The sequence below is a fragment of the Geotrypetes seraphini genome, chromosome 2 (genome assembly GCF_902459505.1).
Source record: "Geotrypetes seraphini chromosome 2, aGeoSer1.1, whole genome shotgun sequence".
Taxonomy (NCBI): domain Eukaryota; kingdom Metazoa; phylum Chordata; class Amphibia; order Gymnophiona; family Dermophiidae; genus Geotrypetes; species Geotrypetes seraphini.
Genome location: NC_047085.1, coordinates 288,327,017 through 288,348,919, shown reverse-complemented (window position 1 = coordinate 288,348,919; position 21,903 = coordinate 288,327,017). Strand labels below are relative to the sequence as shown.

The window sequence follows — 21,903 nt, the reverse complement described above, 5'->3', positions numbered from 1 at the left end:
CATTCCTTCCTTCCATCTCCCTGAGCAACAGTTTTCCATTCCTTCCTTCCATCTCCCTGAGCAACAGCTTTCCCTCCCTCCCTCCCATCTCCCTGAGCAACAGCTTTCCCTCCCTCCTATCCCCCTATGCAGTACCTCCTGACCAACCCCCTCCACCATGACATATGGACTTCCCAAAGCAGCTGCGGTGGCTGTGGCCAGCAGGAAGAGGCAGTGCTCGGAACAGGCTGCTTCTTGCCTGTCCCACCAGGGTTTCCCTCTGCCTCAGTGACAGGGCAGGCCAGGAGCAGCCTTTTCTGAGCACTGCCTCTTCCTGCCGGCTACTGCCACAGCTGATGCTGCTGCTACTTTAGGAGACCTAGAAGTGTCAGGACTCTTTGAATCAGTGAGTCCAATTTTTTTAGAAAGCAAATTGATTCACCGATGTGAATTGATTCAAATCGGTGAATCAGGCACACTAGTAGATACATTACATTACATTAGTGATTTCTATTCTGCCATTACCTTGCGGTTCAAGGCGGATTACATCCAAACTAAAACAAGAATTACATTTCAACTTGAAGTAATAGATTAAACGATGAGATAAAATTTTAAGGGAGAATTATGGGTTTTAGATAATGTTTGGCAACTAGAAAAATTAGAGAGTACTAAGGGTTTATAGAGTGTTGGATGTTGGGTTAGGATTTTAGGGTTGGGTTAGGTTTTAATTTCTTTCTTGAAGGTTTTGTAATCTGTGGATGAAGATAACAGAGTGGTGAGTTGTTTGTCCAACTTAGCTGCTTTGGAGGCTATTAGGTTGTCATAAAGTTTTTTTTGTTTAACATTTTTGGATGGTGGGTAATAGAATAGTGAATGTGTTCTTCTGTGTCTGATTGAGGAGGAATGATTTAGTCTGTTATTCCAGTAAGTTGGGCTTTCTCCGTTGATAGCCTTGTAAAGTAAGCAGTAGAATTTGAAGTTCACTCTCGCTTCTATTGGAAGCCAATGCGAGTCATGGTATGTCTCTGTGATATGGTCATATTTTTTTTAGTGAACAGACAAGTCTGAGGGCTGTATTCTGCACCGTCTGCAATTGCTTCATCATGGTCGCAGGACATGGTAGGTATAGTATGTTGCAGTAGTCCAGCATCCCAAGGATTAGAGATTGTACCAGTAGTAGGAATTGCTTCTTTTCGAAGAATGATCTGATTTTTCTCAGATTTCTCATGGTCATGAATGATGTCTTTATTATTTTGTTAATTTGGGGTTGTATGTTACAGCTTCTGTCAATCGTGATTCCAAGCAATTTTAAAGTAGGTTGTATTGGGTATGAAAATGAATTTATTACAAGATTAGTTAACGTTGGAGTTTTGACATTTTCAAGTAGAATGAAATTTGTTTTGTCATGGTTAAGTTTTAATTTGTGCTCTGTCATCCATAAAGCCACTGATTCGAGGGTTCTGTGTATTGTGTTTGCTATGAAGGATTCTGGTTGGTTGAAGGGTAGAAGAATAGTGATGTCATCTGCGTAGCTGTATGAAATTATCCAGGTAGTAGCTGAGGGAAGCTATATATATATTAAATAGAGTAGGTGATAGGGGTGATCCTTGGGGAACTCCGTAGGGGTTGGACAAGGTTCAGATTTTTCTTGCATTATTTTGACTTTGTAAGTTCTTGATTGTAGGAATCCTTTAAACCATGCAAGTACTTTGCCAGAGATTCCTATTGAGTCGAGAGTTTGTAAAAGCATACTAAAGCTGATGTGGAATCTTTGGGCTAGGTTAAAGTAGAAATGGCTCACAGGGCATTGGGCCCAAAGAGGGGATATTGTGGTGTGTTTTCATCATTTGACAGATAAGGAGAAATTTTTGAGAAAAGCTAAAGAAAAAGGTTCTCCTGTCTGGCAGAACCATAAAGTGGAAATATTTCATGACTTGTCTGCTATCACCTTGCAAAGAAGGCAGGAATTTAGTGAGGCAATATAAGTGGCTATTTCCGTTTGGATTACTTGTAACAGTGCATATAGCACACAGGAAAATGTGTTCAGTGAAAGAGAAATGGGTAATGTTAAGAAAAGAAAGCTTTGAGGTACAAAGAGCATCAACGACAGAAATTGGTTACATTTCGATAGCAAGCAGCACCCCAACATTATCTGCTACTGTAAATTGTAAACTTCCTGGAAATGTCCAGCTATTTGATACTGTAAATTGTAACTTCCTGGAAATGTCTAGTTATCTGATACTGTAAATTGTAACTTCCTGGAAATGTCCAGCTATCTTATACTGTGATCCGCTTAGAACTGCAAGGTGCAGGCGGAATAGAAGTCACCAATGTAATGAAATGTAATGTAATTTCAAGTCAACTCAAGAGTGGCCACCATAGATCAACGACAGTGAAAGAGGTTCAGGATGATCAAGGACTCAATGGGACTTGAGAGAGCCTGCTGTGAGGAGTCTGTCATCTATTTTGGGTCTTGTTTAATATGAGGGTATAAAAACGCAGGATAATTTTATTTTCTGTGTGTATGAGGTTTATGCAAGGTTATGCGAGTGCTCTACGAAAGTGTAATAGGGGGTGGCATGTATCAGTGAGATGAGGGGGTAAGGAGACTAGGACAGCAAAGGGCTGGATGATGTTGCACAAATACATGGAAGGAGGTGGTATAGTGTTTGTGGGGAGGTGGGAGGGAATCTAAAGATGGGTAGAGAAAAGGGTGGGAGGATAGGGAGGGCAATTTGGGAAGGGATATGTGATTTGAATTGGAAGGGTGGGATGAGAGCCGACATATGGGCACTTGGTTGGAAATGGGGGAGGCAATTTGGGAAATACAGTGTGATTTAAGAAATAGGGTTACATCAGTGTATCTAAGATGTTGCAACATTAATGTGAATATTCCATGAAAGAGGCATGAAAGATGGCCTCTTCTCCCTCGAGCAGAGGAGATTGAGAGTGGACATGATCGAAACATTCAAGGTACTGAAGGGAATAGACTTAGTAGATAAGGACAGGTTGTTCACCCTCTCCAAGATAGGGAGAATGAGAGGGCACTCTCTAAAATTGAAAGGGGATACATTCCGTATGAACATAAGGAAGTTCTTCACCCAGAGAGTGGTAGAAAACTGGATCGCCTGTCATAGGGGAAAACACCCTCCAGGGATTCAAGACAAAGTTAGACAAGTTCCTGCTGAACCATAACGTACACAGGTAGGGCTAGGTCTCAGTTAGGGTGCAGGTCTTTGACCAGAGGGCTGCCACATGAGCAGACTGCTGGGCACGATGGACCACTGGTTTGACCCAGCAGCGGCAATTCTTATGTCCTTAGTTGCTTTTTAAAAGAACTTAAATGATTATAAGGGACAATTTGATTCTTGCACGAGACTAATTACTAAAAATATTGGACGTTAATTAGATAAAAGGAGTACCTTTAGAATTTGGGAATCCAGAAGATTGAAAAGAATTTTCAAAGTTTTATCTGAATTTGATATACCGCGTTTCAACAAAATTATCAATGTGGTTTAGAATTATCTAACACCCTCCCCCCTTTTATCAAGCTGCACTAGAGGTTTTTAGTGCAGGCCAGAAAGGTTAAGTGCTGCGATGCTCACAGGAATTCTATAAGCATTGGAACATTTATTGCGCTGGCCCAGGCTAAAAACCTTTATCGCAGCTTGATAAGTGTGTGTGTGTGTGAGGGGTTAAGAATAAAAAAAGGAAACTAGAAAATTAGAAAGCAGGAGTAGGAATTCTGTTTGCGAAAACTCTTAGGGCTCCTTTTACTAAGGTGCACTAGCGTTTTTAGCGCACGCACAAGATTAGTGTGCGCTATAGCGTGTGCTAGCTGAAAAATTACTGCCTGCTTAAAAGGAGGCGGTAGTGGCTAGCGCGCTATTCCGCGCATTAAGGCCCTAACGCACCTTTGTAAAAGGAGCCCTTAAAGTTTGTACTGATGGGGAGTGGAGAGATGAAAGGGGAAAGGGGCTTATCTGGAAGGGGTGTCTTAATGGGATCAAAGTGACTTTAGTAAATGTCTATGTGTCTAACACACAAGAGGGGGATTTTTTGAGAGGCTATCAGAGAGCTGTGCAGGAGGGTTTGCCTTTAGTTGTGGGAGATTTTAACTTGACCTTGGATCCTCAATGGGATTCTTCAGGAGGTAAAGCAGAATGTCTAAAATTAGACAGAAGTTACACAAATTTTTGAATGTCCTCAATTTAGTGGATTGTTAGAGGGCACAACATCTGGGAGACAGGGATTACAATACTATTTACCAGTGTATGAGTTGTACTTCTGGATAGATCTAATTTGTTTGAATTGGGATGGGAGTGGGGTGGGGGGAGATTCAGAAAGCAGAAATTGACCATGGCTAGACTTGAGTTGGGGATATCAGAGTAGGTACTTGATATTGGAGACTTAACAACAGTTTGCTCAGAGACCCAGGATTAATTTAAAAAGTAGAAGGGATTATATTGGAATTTTTAATCTCATAATAATCCTGATGAGTATTCTGCTCAAACTATTTGGGAGAGCATGAAAACAGTTTTGTAGGGAGAACTAAAAGCAACAGCAACCTATCAGAAAGATATAAGAGCAAAGCAAGAGAAAGATTTAAGGGAGGAGCTCTTGGAAAAACTGGACCAACACAAGAGAGGGCAAGGTGGTGAAGATCTTAAAAGGCGGTTTCAGGAGATTCAATATGCTTTGGATACAACCTGAGATGAAGGAGGAAGGAGTGACCTAGTGGTTAGAGCTACAGCATCAGCACCCTGAGGATCTAAGCTCAAATCCCACACTGCTCCTTGTGCCCCAGATACGTTAGATAGATTGTGAGCCTGCCGGTACAGATAGGGAAAATGCGTGTGTACCTGATTGTAAACCGCTTAGATAACTTTGATAGGCAGTATATAAACATCTAAAATAAAATATTTATTTAAAACTTTTTTTATACAGTTAAAAAAACTAAACGTTTACATCGATAAGAATATACTTAAATTTAAATTAGACCGTTGGAAACAAAGTTTTTAAGTTGGGAAATAGGGCGGGTAAATTATTGGCCCATAGATTGTAGATTCAACAAACTAAACCTAATACAGTGTCTATCTAAGACAGTGTATCACAAACTGTGTGCTGCGGCAGATTCCAGGTGTGCCACGAAACGCTGGCGAGGAAGAGAGGCACCGGTGCTGGCTGACTGCTTACAGGATGTGCCTCTAGCAGTAAGAGGCAAGTCCTATAGGCAGTCAGCCAGCGCTGGTGCCTCTCCTCCTTCAGCACTCCCCCACCGGCAGTAACAGGAGGCTTAGGACAGCGGCTGGAGGGCATCCGCGCATGCACATGATGTCATCGCGCTGACATCCATGCATTTCTGGATGCCTTTCAGCTGCGACCCCGCGTTTGCGGCACAATGATCTAAGATAAAGCAGGGATAGTGCTGATGGAGGATGCAGATACTGTAGTGTATACAATCTCGTTTTAAAGACTTTTATACCCCAGAGTAGGGGTAGGCAATTCCGGTCCTCAAGAGCCACAGGCAGGTCAGGTTTTCAGGATATCCACAATAAATATGCATGAGATAGATTTGCCTCAAAGAGGCAGTGCATGCAAATCCATCTCATGTATATTCATTGTGGATATCCTGAAAACCTGACCCGCCTGTGGCTCTCAAGGACCGGAATTGCCTACCCCTGTCCCAGAGCATCGGGCTTCACATAATGAGATTAGTCAATTTTTAGAAAGGCTTCATTTGCCTAAGGCAGTGGTTCCCAACCCTGTCCTGGAGGAACACCAGGCCAATTGGGTTTTCAGGCTAGCCCTAATGAATATGCATGAAGCAAATTTGCATGCCTATCACTTCCATCATATTCAAATCTCTCTCATGCATATTCATTAGGGCTAGCCTGAAAACCCGATTGGCCTGGTGGTCCTCCAGGACAGGGTTGGGAATCACTGGCCTAAGGTAATGTCTGATGCTATGGAGCAGTTGGATAGAGGCATAATAGATGAGATCAATGCACCTATAGAAGGCCCTGAAACCTGGAGAATCTCCGGGTTTAGATGGGTACACTGTCCTTTCCTATAAAACTTTCTGCTCTTTGCTTATTCTACTATTGGTTCAGCTTTATAACTATTTAAAAGAAGGGGAACGCTTACTATTATTATATCAAACAGGATGCTAGTAATTATTAGAAAAGGAAATAAGTCTAAGAATATTATAATGTCTCTGTATTGCAATCTCACCTTAAGTATTGCATTCAGTTCAGTTCAAAAAAGATATAGCAGAATTAGAAAAAGTTCAAAGAAGAGCGACCAAGATGATAAAGGGGATGGACATTCTCTTGTATAATGGAAGACTAAAGAGGATAGGGATCGTCTGCTTGGAAAAGAGTTGGCTCAGGGGAGATATAATTGAAGTTTACAAAATCCTGAATGGTGTAGAATGGGTACAAGTGAATTAATTTTTTACTCCATTAAAAATTACAAAGACTAGGGAACAATCAATGAAGTTACAGGGCATATTTTCAAAAACAATAGGAGGAAATATTTTTTAATTCAAAGAATAGTTAAGCTCTAGAACTCATTGCCAGAAGCTGTGGTAACAGCTGTTAACGTAGCTGGGTTTAAAAAGGTTTTGACATGTTCCTGGAGGAAAAGTCCATAGTCTGCTTTTGAGACAGACATGGGGGAAGCCACTGCACTGGGATCTGTAGCATGAGTTTCTACCATTACTATTACTATTTATTATTTCTATAGCGCTGAAAGGTGTACGTAGCGCTGTACATTTTTACAGATATTTGTGACTTGGTTTGATCACTGTGGAAACAGGATACTGGGCTAGATGGACCTTTGGTCTGACCCAGTATGGTTAATTCTCAAGTACTGGGCCTATACAAGGACATCAATTCCAACAAATATAGAAACTACTGCTCATAAAGTGCCCTGTGTGTCAACACCAAACCTTTATGCAATGATCTATATTTCACTGGTAGCACTGGTGGGGGAGGAGGGGGTGCAGGGGGGGGCAGTCCACCCTGGGTGCCCTCCTCTCTGCCCCATCCTTCCCTGAACACTGCTTCCCTTCCCCCATACCTCTTTAACATTTGTGGTGCGAGCAACAACCCCTGCCTGCTGCTCGCGCCAGCGTCTGCTCTTCTTCTGACATCACTTTTTGGACACAAGCCTAGGAAATGGTGTTGAAGGAAGAGCTGACACTGGCGCAAGCAGCAGGTTGGGGTTGCTGATCATGCCGTGAATGTTAAAGGTATGGGGAAGGGAAGGGGCAAGTGCGTGGCGGGCAGGGATAGAGCAAATGGGGTGAGGGCAAAGAAGAGGGCAGAGGAGGGGCGTCACCACCCCCGGGCACCTCTCATCCCCGCTATGCCATTGACTAGTAGTCATAATGCACATAATGTGGGATTACCAAATCATACCCGTGACTTCCCTCAAATTACTGGATGTATTTGCAGATTTAATACATATTCATTGTGGAAATGCTGAAAACCAGGCTGGTTTGTAGAGTTCTAGGATTGGATTTGAGGATCTTGATCTATAAGATGTCAACCTGCCTTTGTCAATTCTTAAACTCTGTAGACCTTACTTTTTAAGGTCTCTTGTTAATGTTTAGTTATAACAGGATGAAAAGCTACGAGAGTGCAAATCCAGACACAGCCCACCACTTAGTAGCCTTGCTATTTACACTTCACATAAGAATGTCAACGCAATAAAAACTTGACCTAATAACAATGCTGGGCATGAGCATTTAAGAACAGATCATAACCACATAATCACTTAACAAACCGATTTTCCAATATCAGGAAGAATATAAGTTACACGTTCCGGGAGAGAACAAAGCGTTCAGTTTTCTGGAAACTCCGTGCGAAAAAAATGCAAAACAAAACCAAGAGTGCATGCATGAAACACCCCCTTTCCCTTTGCTGGTACAAGAGTCCAGGAGAGCGCGACACTTACCAGTATCATAGGACCTCCATTCCGATTTATGCTTCTTGTGTTTCTTCCCCATGGCAGCAACGCATAAGCTAAAACCAGCCCGAACAATAAATGTAGCAATGTAAAAAAACGACTCTAAATTATGTTCACGCAATAGCACGCACAAATAAATAAAGTACAGTGGATAGCGATAAGAAAACGCATAATATTTTGCACGCATGCGTGATGACCCGTTTTTGTTTTTAGCATCCCCTCCCCAGTGTAGTCAGCTAAAGGCTGTAAAAAACACGTGAACTTCAGAACTGCGCTTGCGCAATTTTATTCCCTTGCGCTCTGGGTTTCTGTGACGCCAAAGGATGCTCGGTAACGAAAAAGCTTCCGGGTCAAAGGAATGTCGTGATTTTAGCGGTAAGTTTGGATTATAGAATATGTAAATGGTGTTTACTTATGGGATACGAAAACATTTTTATTGTATTGGTGACCTTAATAGAGAGTGAAAAGCTTTTTTAAAATCATTCTTTAAAGTTAATTCTTATCTTTTTGGTTGGACTCTGTTAACATTCTGTAGTTTCTATACGTGCGCGCGTTGTAAACCAGGAGCAACTAATTCAAAGCTGGCAATTCAGTTAATCAAATGAGAGCACTTAGAATATTGAAGAGCTCAACGGTGACCTAATTTCTCTTCTTTTAGTCTTAACTATGGAAGAAGCAGCCGGAGATTTAAAACAAGCTCTTCCAAATGAATGTGATTCGCTGCAGATACATGTGGAAGTTCATCAGCGAACTAGCAGGTTTGACACTTCTACTGATAAGCGAGTGCAGTATCTAATACACAGTTACCAACAGATCAAATTATTTCGATACTTAATGACTGTACACGGGTCTGTCTAGTGGATTTTTTGACAATTTTGAAAATTTTGGGCATACAAAATCAAATTATTTTGATACTTCTGTATCACTTGATAGACCGGTATAGTTCCTTTATGGGTAATATGCCTCACTGCTACCAACAGGTGGAGACTGAGATCATAACTTGTATATCAGTAGAGCATCCCCTCTTGCTACTCCAGTTTTCCTCAGTCTCCAGTAGCAGGTGGTAAGGCTTTTCAGCTCCTCTCTTAGCACTGTTGGAACTTTGTTTGTGGACTCCTGGCTCCCCGTTTTGTGCTGGATAGAGCTTGGGCAGGTTCTGTTTGGGATCCGTCTGACCTCGGGGGTGTTAAACCTGGCGGGTCTTGTGCTGTGTCCCTCCCCCCACCTTCTTCCTCCTCCCCATATTTTTGTAGTGGGCCTCAGCAGGTGGCCTGGCCCTCTGGTTGGTCAGCCCTCCAGCTTTGTCCGTGGAGTCTGTTCTGACTAAGTAAAAAGATCCTGAGGTGTGCCAGTCTAAAGGACTTATTTCCCTTTAAAACTGCCTTTTTTTCTGTTTTCTCTACTAACCCACACTTTCTTTACAGCTAGGGCGGTTTTCAACCCAATGAGCTCTTTTAAAGGGAAAAAGTGCTCCAGCCGTGAGGTACTCATAGCTGACCTGTTCAAGCATTGTGCAGGCTTGAACGGTGGGGAAGCCTCGTCGGCAGCGGATGCCGGCGGCCAGTGCACCCTGCCACATGTGGCTCGTGGTTCGGCTTCAGATCGTTGGGAAGCTCGGGCTTCCTCCAATGCCCACGTGGAGGGTTCCCCAGCTGCCAACGATCAGGGAGAAAAGGATTCCCTTACCGCCGGTTCGGCCCTTTTCGCATTGATCGGTTCCTCGGCCTCTGCTTCAGGAAAGTCCCAGGCTTTTCAGATGCGACAGGTCGCAGGAGCTCCGATTTTGGCGGTCTCAGGGCCAATTTCAGCAGAAACCTCCTCCTTCATTTCAGTTACCTCAGGTATCTTCCGCCTGCTCTGGAAATACGGGGCAAGGTATGTCAGGGTTCCTTACTGGGGCAGGGAGTCCCTTGGGGTCGCCGGGAGTCTTTCCCCCGAATTTATGTTAGCACTTTGTAAAGCTTATGTGCTGGCGGCAGGAGGTTCCATGTCCACTCCGGGGGTCTCGGGAAGGGGGGGTTACCCTCGACGTCTTCCCCGGTGTGGCCCCACACAGCGGTGGTTTTTCCTCCCCTACTCCTCTCTCATCCAAACGCCCGAGGGTCTCTTGGGATGAGGATTTTTTCCCAGCGGGTGAAAATGCATCTGTGGTGTGCATTTTTCAGCGGGACAAGCTCTATGAGTTAATCCTTAAGGTCTCCTCGATTTTGCACTTTGAGGACCCTGTGTCGGAGCCCCCGCGTATGGTGGACCTCTTGCTTAAGGGGATTTGCTCTGCTTCAAGCTCTTTTTCTATACATCAGGATATTCGGGACATCATGCTCGCACAGTGGCAGATGCTGGAAGCCCCTTTTCGCTTTGCGCGCTCCATGGCCCGCCTGTATCCCATTCCGGAAGGGGATAGAGATAATCTGAAGTCGCCTGCAGTGTATGTGGTGGTCTCGACCATCTCTAAGCGGCATATTGTGCTTGTTGAGGGCAGTGTGGCCTTGAAGGACCCGGAGGAGCGTAAGTTGGAGTCCCTCCTTAAATGGAGTTTTGATGTGGCAGCTCTGTCGGTCCAGCGGCTATGTGTGGCTTGCTGGTGGCTTGGGCATGTACTTGATGATTAATCTGAGAACTGGGACTTGCTAAGGCTAGAAGTTGCCTTAATTGAATTGGGTGCTTGTTATCTCTCGGATGCCGTGCATGACCTCTTGCAAGCTTGTGCCAAGTCTCTGGCCTTAAGAGTGGCAGCAAGCCATACCTTGTGGCTTCGCGCTTGGTTGGCGGGTTCGGCGTCCAAAGCTAAGTTGACGAAGGTTCCTTTTAAAGGATCTTTCTTGTTTGGGGAGGACCTAGACAAGTTGGTTCAGATTCTCACTGATTCTAAAGTGCCTCGTTTGCCTGAGGATAGGCCCAGGTCGCTGGCTTGAGGCGGCGCTACTCGTGGGAGTGATTTCTGTCGTTTCTGCTCCGGTCGAGGGGCTGCTTCTTTTCAGTCTCCTGGGCTTCCAAGAGGCAGGTTCTTCCAACACATGTAGTCCTTTTGTGGGGCTCGCTGGAGTGCAGGTAGCGCCCCACCGGGTCCCCTTCCGCCCGTCCTGCACAATCACTCCTTGCCGGCACCTCTCTTGGTTTCGGTGGGTGCCCGGTTGAGAGACTTTTATCCACAGTGGGCAGACATCACGTCCGATCAGTGGGTTCTGGAAGTGCAGTGTTCTCCCCAGAAATTTTTTTCCAGCCGAGTGGCATGAAAAAGTAGCCGGGTGGGGCGGAACAGGGAAATTTGGTGGTGGGAAAAATTAAGGGCTCCTTTTACTAAGCTGCAATAGCGTTTTTAGCGCGTGCAGAATTGCCACGCTACACGGCTAGAACTAACGCCAGCTCAATGTTGGCGTTAGCATCTAGCATGTGCGGCAATTCTGTGCAAGCTAAGCGCGCGGTAAAACCACTATCGCAGCTTAGTAAAAGGAGCCCTAAATGTGTACTATTTGTATTAGTTAATTATTATTAGTTATTTTCCAATGCTCAATATGACTGCCTTTCTTAAGGTTTGACACTTGTTCCATAATATATATATTAAATTTAAGAAGTATCCAATTCTAGAAGTGAATAATTAGATATTTGCCCTCTTTCAAATGGTATAGAGCAGCGTCTCTCAAACTTTTTTAGCTCCAGCACACTAAACGGAGCAAATGTTTTTTGTGGCACACTAAATGCAGCAAATGTTTTTCATGGGCTGGAAAAAATTTCTGGGAAGAACACTGATGCTGTTAGTTTTCAAGGTCCAATCACGTCAAAGAATGATGCTTATCTGGGCAGTTGTATAATAAAAAGAATGGATAAGATATCATGAGAAGTGAAATTGTCATGAATCAGAGGGATACATACCCTGTAGGTCCTAAAAGCAGGCTTGTGGATTAGATATAAACTATGAAAGCAGTGGCGTACCTAGCATATGTGACACTCGAGGCCCATCATTTTTTGACACCCCCCCATCTGTATGAAAAACATGATTTTTAGTAACAAGAGTGTACCTAGGAAAAGGCATCTTACATATTGCAGTGAGCAGTACATCAATACACCCATTGTAAAACTAAACAAGCCAAACTAGTACAGATCAATCCTACACAGTCAATCCTAACTGAAAACCATGTCTTTCGAACACACCTGCCTAGTATGGAATATGTAATCACAAACTAACCCCTCTCCCTTTTACAAAACTGTAATGTGGTTTTTAGCCATGGTGGTAACAGTTCAGACTCTCATAGAATTCTGAGCAATTACCACCATGGCCCATCGCTGCTAAAAAAAAAAACACTCTACAGTTTTGTAAAAGGGGGGATAAAATTGAAAAATGTAGACAAAGGTTAAATTGAACCACCAAGAAGCTGGACTCTGCATACAATGCAACACCACAGAAACAGTGATGCATCTCCCCTAAAGCAAAAAAATAAATAAATAGAACTTTTTTCTACATTGTCTTCTCTGGTTTCTGCTTTCCTCATAGTCTTGACACTCTCTTCCTTTCATCCACTGTCTACCGTCTCTCTGCCCCTTCTATATGGCATCTTCTCTCCTTGTATTCCCCTTCCATCTCTCCCTTCATCCCTATTATTCTGGCATCCATCTTCTTCCCTTCCCTCCTTCAATGGTCTGGCATCTCTCTCCTCTTCTTCCCTTCCCTCTCCCACACCCCCATGGTCTGGCATTTCACTCTCTCCTCTCCCTTCCCCCCACTTCCATCAGCATCTGCCCCCTTTCTTTCCCTCCAACCCAATTTCATCCAGTATCCTTCCCCCTTATGTCTCTCTCTCCTTTCCCTGCACACCAATTCCATCAGCATCTGCCCCCTTTCTCTCCCTCCACCACCCTTACCTCCTTTTTCTCCCTCCACCAACCTTCTATACTCCTCTCTCCCTCCAAACCAGCAAGGTTCCATGATGACTGCTTCTGTTGCCTCTGGAAGATGTAAGTGACGTTGGAGGGGGTGGGCCGGCAGACACAGGGAATTGCCACAAGGTTCCGCGATGACTGCAGCTGCCGGTCCTCCTCTTCCGACGTCACTTACGTCTTCCGGAGGCAGAGGCGGCAAATGCAGTCATCGCGGGACCTTCCTGCACTTCAGTGCGTCTGCTGACTCTGCTTCAGAATAAGTACGGCAGCCGTGATGAGGTGCAGGTGCCATTTAGAGCAGCTTGGAAGGTTCTGGATCCAGCCGGCTGTGTACCCCCCTAGGGTTGGCACCCGGGGCGGTTTACCACTGTATGAGGGGACAAAAAATAATAGAAAGAATGGATAACTTGACCGATTTAGACATGTCATAGAATTATAACCACAAAAATATATCATAAAATGTAATTCTAAACTCAAAAGACTCCAGACGAAAAGCAGACTATAGAAAGGAAACCAGAAAAGACCAAACCCATAGTACTAAGATCCAAATGCTAAAATCGGACATGCCCATTACGAAGAGACCGTGTGGATCACCGCTAATTATAACGAGTGAGTCTTTAAAATATGAGACGGTAACGGATAGCCAGATCTGGTGAACGGAAGTGACAAATACTGGAGCCAAAACCAGAGCACCGTGATGAAACTTGAATATGGATACCTATTTATACTTTTGAGTAAAATTACGATAAGAACATGTCATAGAAAAGAATAAATAATGTGTAAACTAAAAACCAAGAACAACATATTGTAACACCGAACTCAGAATTAATAAAATAACATGCTAAAAGAACTTAACCCCCCCCCTAAAATAGGGCATATACATACTTAAAATGATGGCTGATTACAAACAGTATGCCTAGACCAGGGGTGCCCAATGCGTCAATCGCGATCGACCGGTAGCTCAGGAAGGCAACGTGAGTCGATCGCAGAGCCCATCCCGGGCTCTGTGATAGACTCGTGTTGCCGTCCCGATCTACCGGGCCTATCAGCCTTCCTCTCCCCGACGTCAAAGACGCCGACGCCGGGCATTAGGCTGTTTTTGCCATTTCGGGGGGGGGGAGGGGGGTGGCGTGGCGGCGGCGGCAGCAACAGCAACAGCCTGAAAAAGAAATTATCCTGGCCCGGATCGGTGTCATACTCCGGAACTTCTACCTCTTCCAGCAGCCCTCTCCCTTCTACCTGCTTCCGGCCACACCCCCTGCTCCGCGGCTCTCTTCGGCAACTCAGCAGCAGCGATCGACACAAGCTTCTGACGTCGGGGCCTACCCTCTGCGAGTCCCGCTTGTTTCAACTTCCTTTTTCCACAAAGGCGGGACTCGTAGAAGGAAGGCCTCGATGTCGGCAGCTTGTCTTGATCACCGCTGCTAACGAGTTGCTTAAGAGAGCCGCGGAGCAGGGGGGTTTTGCCAGGTGCAGGTAGAAGGGAGAGGGCCAGATGCAGGACTCGTGGGTGAGGGAGCAGAAGAGAGAGAGAAAGAGAGAGGGGAGGGAAACAAAAGGAAATATTTCATACTGGGCTGGGCCGGAGTGGAGGGAGGGTGGAAAGATTCTGGCTACAGGGTGCATTAACAAAGGAAAAGGGGGGAAAGCTGAAAATGGAGATAGTGACACAAAGAAGAGAAAGAGTAAGCAGGACCTACTGAATAAGGATAGAGATACAGAGGGGACATGAAGAGGAGGTGAAATAGAGACATAGAAGTAATGCTGAAAAAGTATGGGGGGGAAGATAAAGACATTGAAAGGGCAAATGGTGAACATGGGGTAAAGACAAGGACAGAGACAAATGAAGATTCTGAAAAAGTGGTGAGATAGGGATATAGGTGAGATGGACACAAAGAAGGGTGATGCTGGAAAATAGGTGGAATGGTAATTCTGACAGACACAGAAGGGAAATGCTGGATCAAGGAGAGATGGGGCTCAGGCTGGATGGAATGATGATAAATGCCTTGTTGACCCGGAACTTTCTCTCCTACGTCAGAATTGACGTCAGGGAGCGGAATGCTGGTCAGCGCGACGCTTCTGCAGGGAAAGCTTGGGATGGCGGTGGCTTGGGGGCTGATCCACGATGGCGGTGGCAGCAAACCGAGTGGCTTGGGGGAGGGCACGGAGAAAGAAAGAAAGGGGGCAGACAGGGAGACAGAAAGAAAAAGTTGGGGGAGAGAATGAGGTCTGGAGGAGAGGAAACATACAGGAGGCTGAAAGAAAGGAAGAAAGATTGGATGCACAGTCAGAAGAAGAAAGTGCAATCAGAGACTCATGAAATCACCAAACAGCAAAGGTAGGAAAAATGATTTTATTTTCAATTTAGTGATCAAAATGTGTCGGTTTTGAGAATTTATATCTGCTGTCTATATTTTGCACTATGGCTCCCTTTTACTAAACCGCAATAGCGTTTTTTAGCGCAGGGAGCCTATGAGCATTGAGAGCAGTACGAGACATTCAGCGTAACTCCCTGTGCTAAAACCTACTATTGTGGTTTAGTAAAAAGGGAGGGAGTGTATTTGTCTATTTTTGTATTTTGTTACTGAGGTGACATTGCATAGAGTCATCTGCCGTGACCTCTTTGAAAAAACCCGGAATATGAATAATTAACATTTTCTCTGCCTTTCAGTGTGCTTTGTGTTTTTTTTAAATTTTATTGTTGGTAGATCATTTTGACTTAGTCATTATAAAAGTAGCTCGCAAGCCCATAAAGTGTGGGCACCCCTGGCCTAGACTATATAGACCTAAATAGGGCAAAAGTAAACATATGGGAAATGAACAGCTGATAATACAGAGTGTATCTTGAAAATATAAGCCGATAGTAGCTCAAAGACAAGCCGACCGGGTAGATGAAAAGTGAACCTGGGAAAGATCTAAATCAGGGGTGTCAAAGTCCCTCCTCGAGGGCCGGAATCCAGTCGGGTTTTCTGGATTTCCCCAATGAATATGCATTGAAAGCAGTGCATGCAAATAGATCTCATGCAGATTCATTGGGGAAATCCTGAAAACCCGACTGGATTCTGGCCCTCGAGGACCGACTTTGACACCTGTGATCTAAATTATTGTACAAATGAGCTTCTATTAAAACCAAAGAATAAAACCACAGCACTCGGGAAAGTAAAAAAGGAAAGTAAAATGGATTTACCAAAAAGGTCTCTGCACTGATGACATAAACTCGTATGCAGAATAAATGTGAACACGTGACAGTGGGGCTATGATATTTGATCCGTTGAAAGAGATGCCAAAAAAGTGTTGGCAGTGGATTGAATGCACACTAATAGGGGAGGGGCATCAGGCTGTTAAAAAATGCTGCTTTAATAAATAAATGAAAATACTGGTGAAAAACTAAATAAAAACCCCAAACCATGTTAAAATGCCGAACCTGACTGCAAATGGTAATGAAAGTAGCATAAGGCACCCGTAGTACAGTTAGTGCCAGAGCTGCTTAGAATAAAGAACCGTTCTGTACATGAGGAGAAAAAAGAAAGAATGAGATGATAAGATGTAAAGTGCTGGCCCCTCACTGCACCACTTGATAAAACTAAGGAGCGATGTTCTAGAGCACTTTTTGGGCTTGTGAGCTACTTTTAAAATGACCAAGTCAGAATGATCTACCAACAATAAAATTTAAAAAAAATCCACAAAGCACACTGTACGCAGAGAAAATGTTAATAATCATTCCTATTCCGGGGTTTTCTCAAAGAGGTCAAAGCAAATGACTCTATGCACTGTCATCTCACTAACAACCATACAAAAATAGACAAATATACCCCTTCCCTTTTTACTAAACCACGATAGCAGTTTTTAGCGCAGGGAGCTGCGCTGAATGCCCAGCGCTGCTCTTGACGCTCATAGGCTCCCTGCGCTAAAAAACGCTATTGCGGTTTAGTAAAAGGGTACCATAGTGTAAAATATAGACAGCAGATATAAATTCAGACACATTTTGATCAGTAAATTTAAAATAAAATAATTTTTCCTACCTTATTGTCTGGTGATTTCATGAGTCTTTGGTTGCACTTTCTTCTTCTGATTGTGCATCCAATCTTTCTTCCCTTCTTTCAGCCTGTATGCTTCCTCTCCTCCTGACCTCATTCTCCTCCCCCCAACTTTTTCTTCCTCTCTTCCTGCCCTTTCTTTCTTTCTCTCTTCATGCCCCCTTTCTTTTTTTCTGTTTCTCTTCCTGCCCTCTTACTTTCTTTCTCCTTGCCCTCCCCCAAGCCACTGCCAATTCACTGCCATCAGGGAACAGGCCCCAAAGCCGCTGGCCACTGCCCCCCCAAGCTCTCCCTACTTCGAGCCGACCAGCATTCCTCTCTCCGATGTCAATTCTGCCGTCGGAGAAGAAGGCTGATCGGCCCAAGATCACAATCGATTGGGGAAAATGCTGCCGGGTCCTGCCTTCACGGAAACTGAAAGTAGGCAGGACCCGGCAGCAAGAAGAGCAAATGGAAAGCTTCACTGACCTGTCTCCCACCTTAGCCCGTAGCGAACTTATGCTTCGGGGATGTAACATGTGCGTGCCGGCTTCCCTTCTCTTCCCTCCCCCCGGACATAACTTCCGGTTTCAGAGGGAAGAGAAGGGAAGCCGGCACACACACGTTAGAGCCCCAGAGCATAAGTTCGCTACGGGCTAAGGTGACATCTTCAAGTCGGCTTTTTTTTTTTTAATGTTGAGCAGCAGCGACGGCAGCAGAATTTAGCTGGGCGGTCATCTAAATTACCCGGGCGGATCGCCCGGCTGAAAGGCCCTAGGGAGAACACTGAAGTGATCTGGGACGGCTATGCTCTGGAGTTCGCCAGGTCTTTGCCAGACCATTTTCTCACTTCTTCCTCGCAGGTGGCATGGAAGCATCAGGCGTTTCGCCAGTCCCTTCAAAGATTGTTGGATCTTCACGCGGTGGTTCCAGTTTCCCCGCTGGAGTAGGGCACAGGTTGGTACTCAATTTACTTTGTGGTGCCAAAGAAAGAAGGGACCTTTCGACCCATTCTGGATTTGAATGGAGTCAACAGGGCTCTTCATGTGCCTTCCTTCCGCATGGAAACTCTGCGGTCTGTGATTCTGGCGGTTCAGCCGGGGGATTTTCTGACCTCTCTAGATCTGGCCAAGGCCTACTTACACATTCCTATTCAGACCTCCCATCGCTTTCTGCGCTTTGCAATCTTGGGGTACAATTATCAGTTCTGTACTCTTCCCTTTGGTCTGGCCACGGCTCCGCGGACGTTCATCAAGGTGATGGTGGTCGTTGTGGTGGCGTTGCGCAAAGAGGGCATTCTTGTTCATCCTTATCTGGACGACTGGTTGTTTCGAGCCAAGTCGTTCCAGGAGAGCACTCGGGTGGTAGAGTTTCTGCAGTCGCTCGGATGGGTAGTCAACCTTGCAAAGAGCCGGTTGTCTCTATCTTAGCACCTGGAATATCTTGGGGTCCTGTTCAACACCTCCTTGGGGAAGGTCTTGCTTCCGGAGGCCCGGGTAAGCAAATTGCAATCTCAAATTTGCCTGCTTATGATGTCCCGGTGTCCTCGGGCACAGGATTTCCTCCAAGTCTTGGAGTCGATGGCGGCCTCCCTTGATGTAGTAAGGTGGTTGCGGGCCCATGTGCATCTTCTTCAGTATGCTCTTCTTCGGAGGTCGTCACCTCAGAGGCACAGTCTGGATCACCCTGTTCCGCTTCCGGGCTTAGCTCAGAGCAGTCTTCACTGTTGGCTTCAGACCCCCCATCTTGTACAAAGGGTGAGTCTGGATCAGCCGCAGTGGACGGTGCTGCTCACGGCTGCCAGTCTTCTCAGTCTTCTCAGTCTTCTAGGTCACTCAGCTCAGAGCATCTGGTCCACGGAGGAGGCTTTTTGGTCGATCATTGTTTTGGAGAACAGAGCCATCCGTCTGGTGTTGCTAGCCTTCCAATCCTTTCTGATGGGGTTCTGTTGGACAATGCCACGGCAGTGGCCGATGTCAATCATCAGGGGGGCACCAGGAGCACTTTGGTGGCGCAGGAATCAACTCTGCTCATGGTCTGGGCGGAGTCCCACCTTGAAGAGATCTCAGTATCCCACATAGCTGGAGTGGAGAATATTCAGGCAGACTTCCTGAGTCGTCACGTGCTAGATCCCGGAGAGTGGTGTCTAAGCCCTGTGGCCTTTCAATTGATAGTGCAATCTTGGGGTCGGCCCCTCAAAGACCTGATGGCCACAAGTGTCAACGCCAAAATGCCCCTCTTCTTCAGTCATCATAGAGATGGTCAGGCCGAGGACCTTGATGCTCTGGTTCAACCATGGCCAGCAGAGGGGCTGTTGTATGTGTTTCTTCAGTGGCCATTGGTTGGCAGAGTTCTTCTCTGCATAATTCGCCGTCCGGGCCTCGTGGTTCTGGTGGCTCCATATTGGCCTCGACGACCTTGGTAAGCGGATCTGATGAGGCATCTGGTGGCGGATCCTCTTCCTCTGCCTCTCTTAGACGACCTTCTAACTCAGGGTCCCATTCCAATGTTCGATCCGGGTCCCTTTTGTCTTAAGACTTGGCTCTTGAAAGGGGTCACCTAGATAAGAAGGGGTATTCAGATAAGATGATCTCAACGCTCTTGAGGTCCCAGAGGCTTTCTACCTTTCAGACTTATGTGAGGGTTTGGTGTCTATTTAAAGAGTGGTGCGATGCGCGTGGAGTGGTCTCTTTTCACGCTTCACTGCCTGACATTTTAAAGTTATCCCAGGACAAGCAGGCAGCATATTCTCACACATGGGTGACGTCACCGACAGAGCCCCGCGGCGGACAGCCTCGAAAGCAAACTTGCTTTAAGATCTCGAGCTTTCGAGTGCTGCACCGCGCATGCGCGCGTGCCTTCCCGCCCGAACTAGGGGGTGCGTCTCCTGTGAGGATCCTCAGTTATTCGTTTTCCGCAGAGCTGAGAAGACTTGTTCTTCTGGCTCTGCAGCATTTGCCTTCTCTTCACCGCGGCTACAGTTTTTTCTTTGGTCGCTGTGCTCCGGATTCATTCCTTTTTCTTTTTCGTGTAAAAAATAAAAAAATAAATAAATATACTTTTTCTTTATTTTTGTTTCGTCCGGTTTTGAGGGCTTAGGCCTAGGCCCTCTACTTTTCCACTACGGACTTTATTTTTTCTATGTCCCGGCCTGTAACCGGGTTTAAACGTTGCTACCAGTGCAGCAGGACGATTTCTATCACTGACCCTCATAGTCGGTGTATGGTTTCTTTGGGTGGCAGTCATCGTCCAGAGGATTGTGATCGCTGTCTAACCATTCAACCTCGTGCTTTTCGCCGCCGCTGTGACAGGTTTCATCAACTTTCACATGGAGCCTGAAAAAGCCTCGGCCCTGACTGTCTCGACGCCTTCAGGACCAAAGGCCTCGTCATCGGGGACAACCTTGGGCGCGAAGCTCTCGCCCTTGACACCTACTTCAGCCTCGGCCTCGGCCTCGAAGACCTCAGGGTCCTCGGCCTCGAAGGCCTCTTTGATTTCGTCCTCGAAGCCTGCTTTTGGGGGTAAGTCTCCTGCTTCCTTTCCAGGTACCATAGCCACCAGAGTCTCTCTCCACGCTCCCCGGGGCTCCGGGTGCCACTCTATCCTCGAGACCTTCTGCAAAACATGCCTCCAAGTCTCGGGAATACTCTAAATCGAGGTCGCCCTCCTTGGAGCGCACGGGAGCACCTGTGCCACAGAATCCTTTGGTCTCGGTGCCAATGTTTGAGGATATGCTCAAGTCCATCTTGACTACGCAAATTTCTTCCATTGTGGCTCAATTGGCTCCTCTTCGACTTTGCCTCGGGTAGACCAGCCTGAGCAGCAACCTGAGACCCTGATACACCATCCACAGAGCAGGTCTCGTAAAAGAGTTTCTTCCTCTGATTTCTCGCCGGATCTTACCTCGAGATCCTCTTTGCCTCATCCGAAGCATCGAGCGAAGCCGTCGAGACATCTCACTTCAATGAGCTCGAGGCCTACGGAGGTTTCTTCGAGGCACCTTCCTCGTTCTGAGTCGAAGCTTGCCTCTTCTGTGTCTTCGAGGCATTCGAGGTCGAGGACCCCTCCCTTGAGGTCTTTACTTCGGAATGTTTCTCCTCCAGCTTCGAGGCATTCTACTCCGAGAACATCTCCATCGAGGGGTCTGAAAAGGAAACATTCCTTTACTCCACCACAAACTGGTAGTGGGGCTTCTTCAGTGACAGTGCGGGTAGAGTCGGAGCCGGTGTCACAATATTCACGTGAGGTTTCGCCCTCTTATTCTGTAGCCCCTTGTTCCAGGTCTGCCTCCCCTGAGGAAGCTTCTTCAAAATCGTCTTCCTTTGCCAAATTTGTCTATAATATGGGTCAAGCTCTTCATTTAGAATTACACTTAGATTCAAAATATAACCCAGAATATGGACATGGAGTTTCCACATCCTCCTAAGGAGACTTTGCGGCTCCCTATGACACCGGTGCTTAAGCAGACTTTCATCCGTAATATGGAATCACCATACTCGGTCACGGTCACGTTATCGTACTGTCCCCTGTAAGGATTTTGAAAAGTCGCAACTTTCCCATCAATCTTTGGTGGTGGAATCCTCCCTTAAGAAGGCTCATCCATCTAAGGTGTCTGCAACTGTCCCTCCTGGTCGTGAAGGACGTACTATGGACAAATTTGGTCGTAGACTGTATCAAAATTCTATGATGGCGAACAGGATATTAAATTACAACTATGTCTTTACATCCTACTTTAACCATTTTTTGAAGTTGTTGCCATTCTTTTATCCAGACTTGTCCAAGCACCGTCTGTCTGAATTTAAACAGATCCTTCAAACTCTTTCCCAGTTGAGGCTTTTTATGTTGCAGGCATCTTCTAGGGTTTCGGCTTTTGCAGTGGTCATGCGTCGTCTAGCCTGGCTTAGGATAGTCGATATGGACCCTAACTTGCAGGATTGTCTGGCCAACTTACCGTGTCAAGGCAATGAACTTTTTGACGATTCCATTGAGGCGGCCACGAAACGGCTTTCTGAACATGAGCGCTCTTTTGCCTCCCTACTTCGGCCGAAGCCCAAAC

The 21,903-nt window shown here is 45.8% G+C and overlaps 2 protein-coding genes across 7 annotated transcripts in view; one reads left to right on the top strand and one right to left on the bottom strand.

Moving 5' to 3' along the window:
- BRD9 (bromodomain containing 9) overlaps nucleotides 1–8,174 on the bottom strand; it is a 209,007-nt gene extending 200,833 nt beyond the window's left edge. For all 6 annotated transcript variants that reach the window (XM_033929788.1, XM_033929790.1, XM_033929791.1 and 3 more), the window contains exon 1: nucleotides 7,942–8,174. In XM_033929788.1, coding sequence (XP_033785679.1) covers nucleotides 7,942–8,140 — 199 coding nt within the window. In that variant the 5' untranslated portion in view covers nucleotides 8,141–8,174. The remainder of the gene's footprint in view (nucleotides 1–7,941) is intronic.
- A 26-nt stretch (nucleotides 8,175–8,200) lies between these two features.
- The window catches only part of TRIP13 (thyroid hormone receptor interactor 13), a 178,499-nt gene continuing 164,796 nt past the window's right edge, over nucleotides 8,201–21,903 (top strand). The window contains exons 1-2 of the mRNA XM_033929795.1: nucleotides 8,201–8,328; nucleotides 8,612–8,711. Coding sequence (XP_033785686.1) covers nucleotides 8,277–8,328; nucleotides 8,612–8,711 — 152 coding nt within the window. The 5' untranslated portion in view covers nucleotides 8,201–8,276. The remainder of the gene's footprint in view (nucleotides 8,329–8,611; nucleotides 8,712–21,903) is intronic.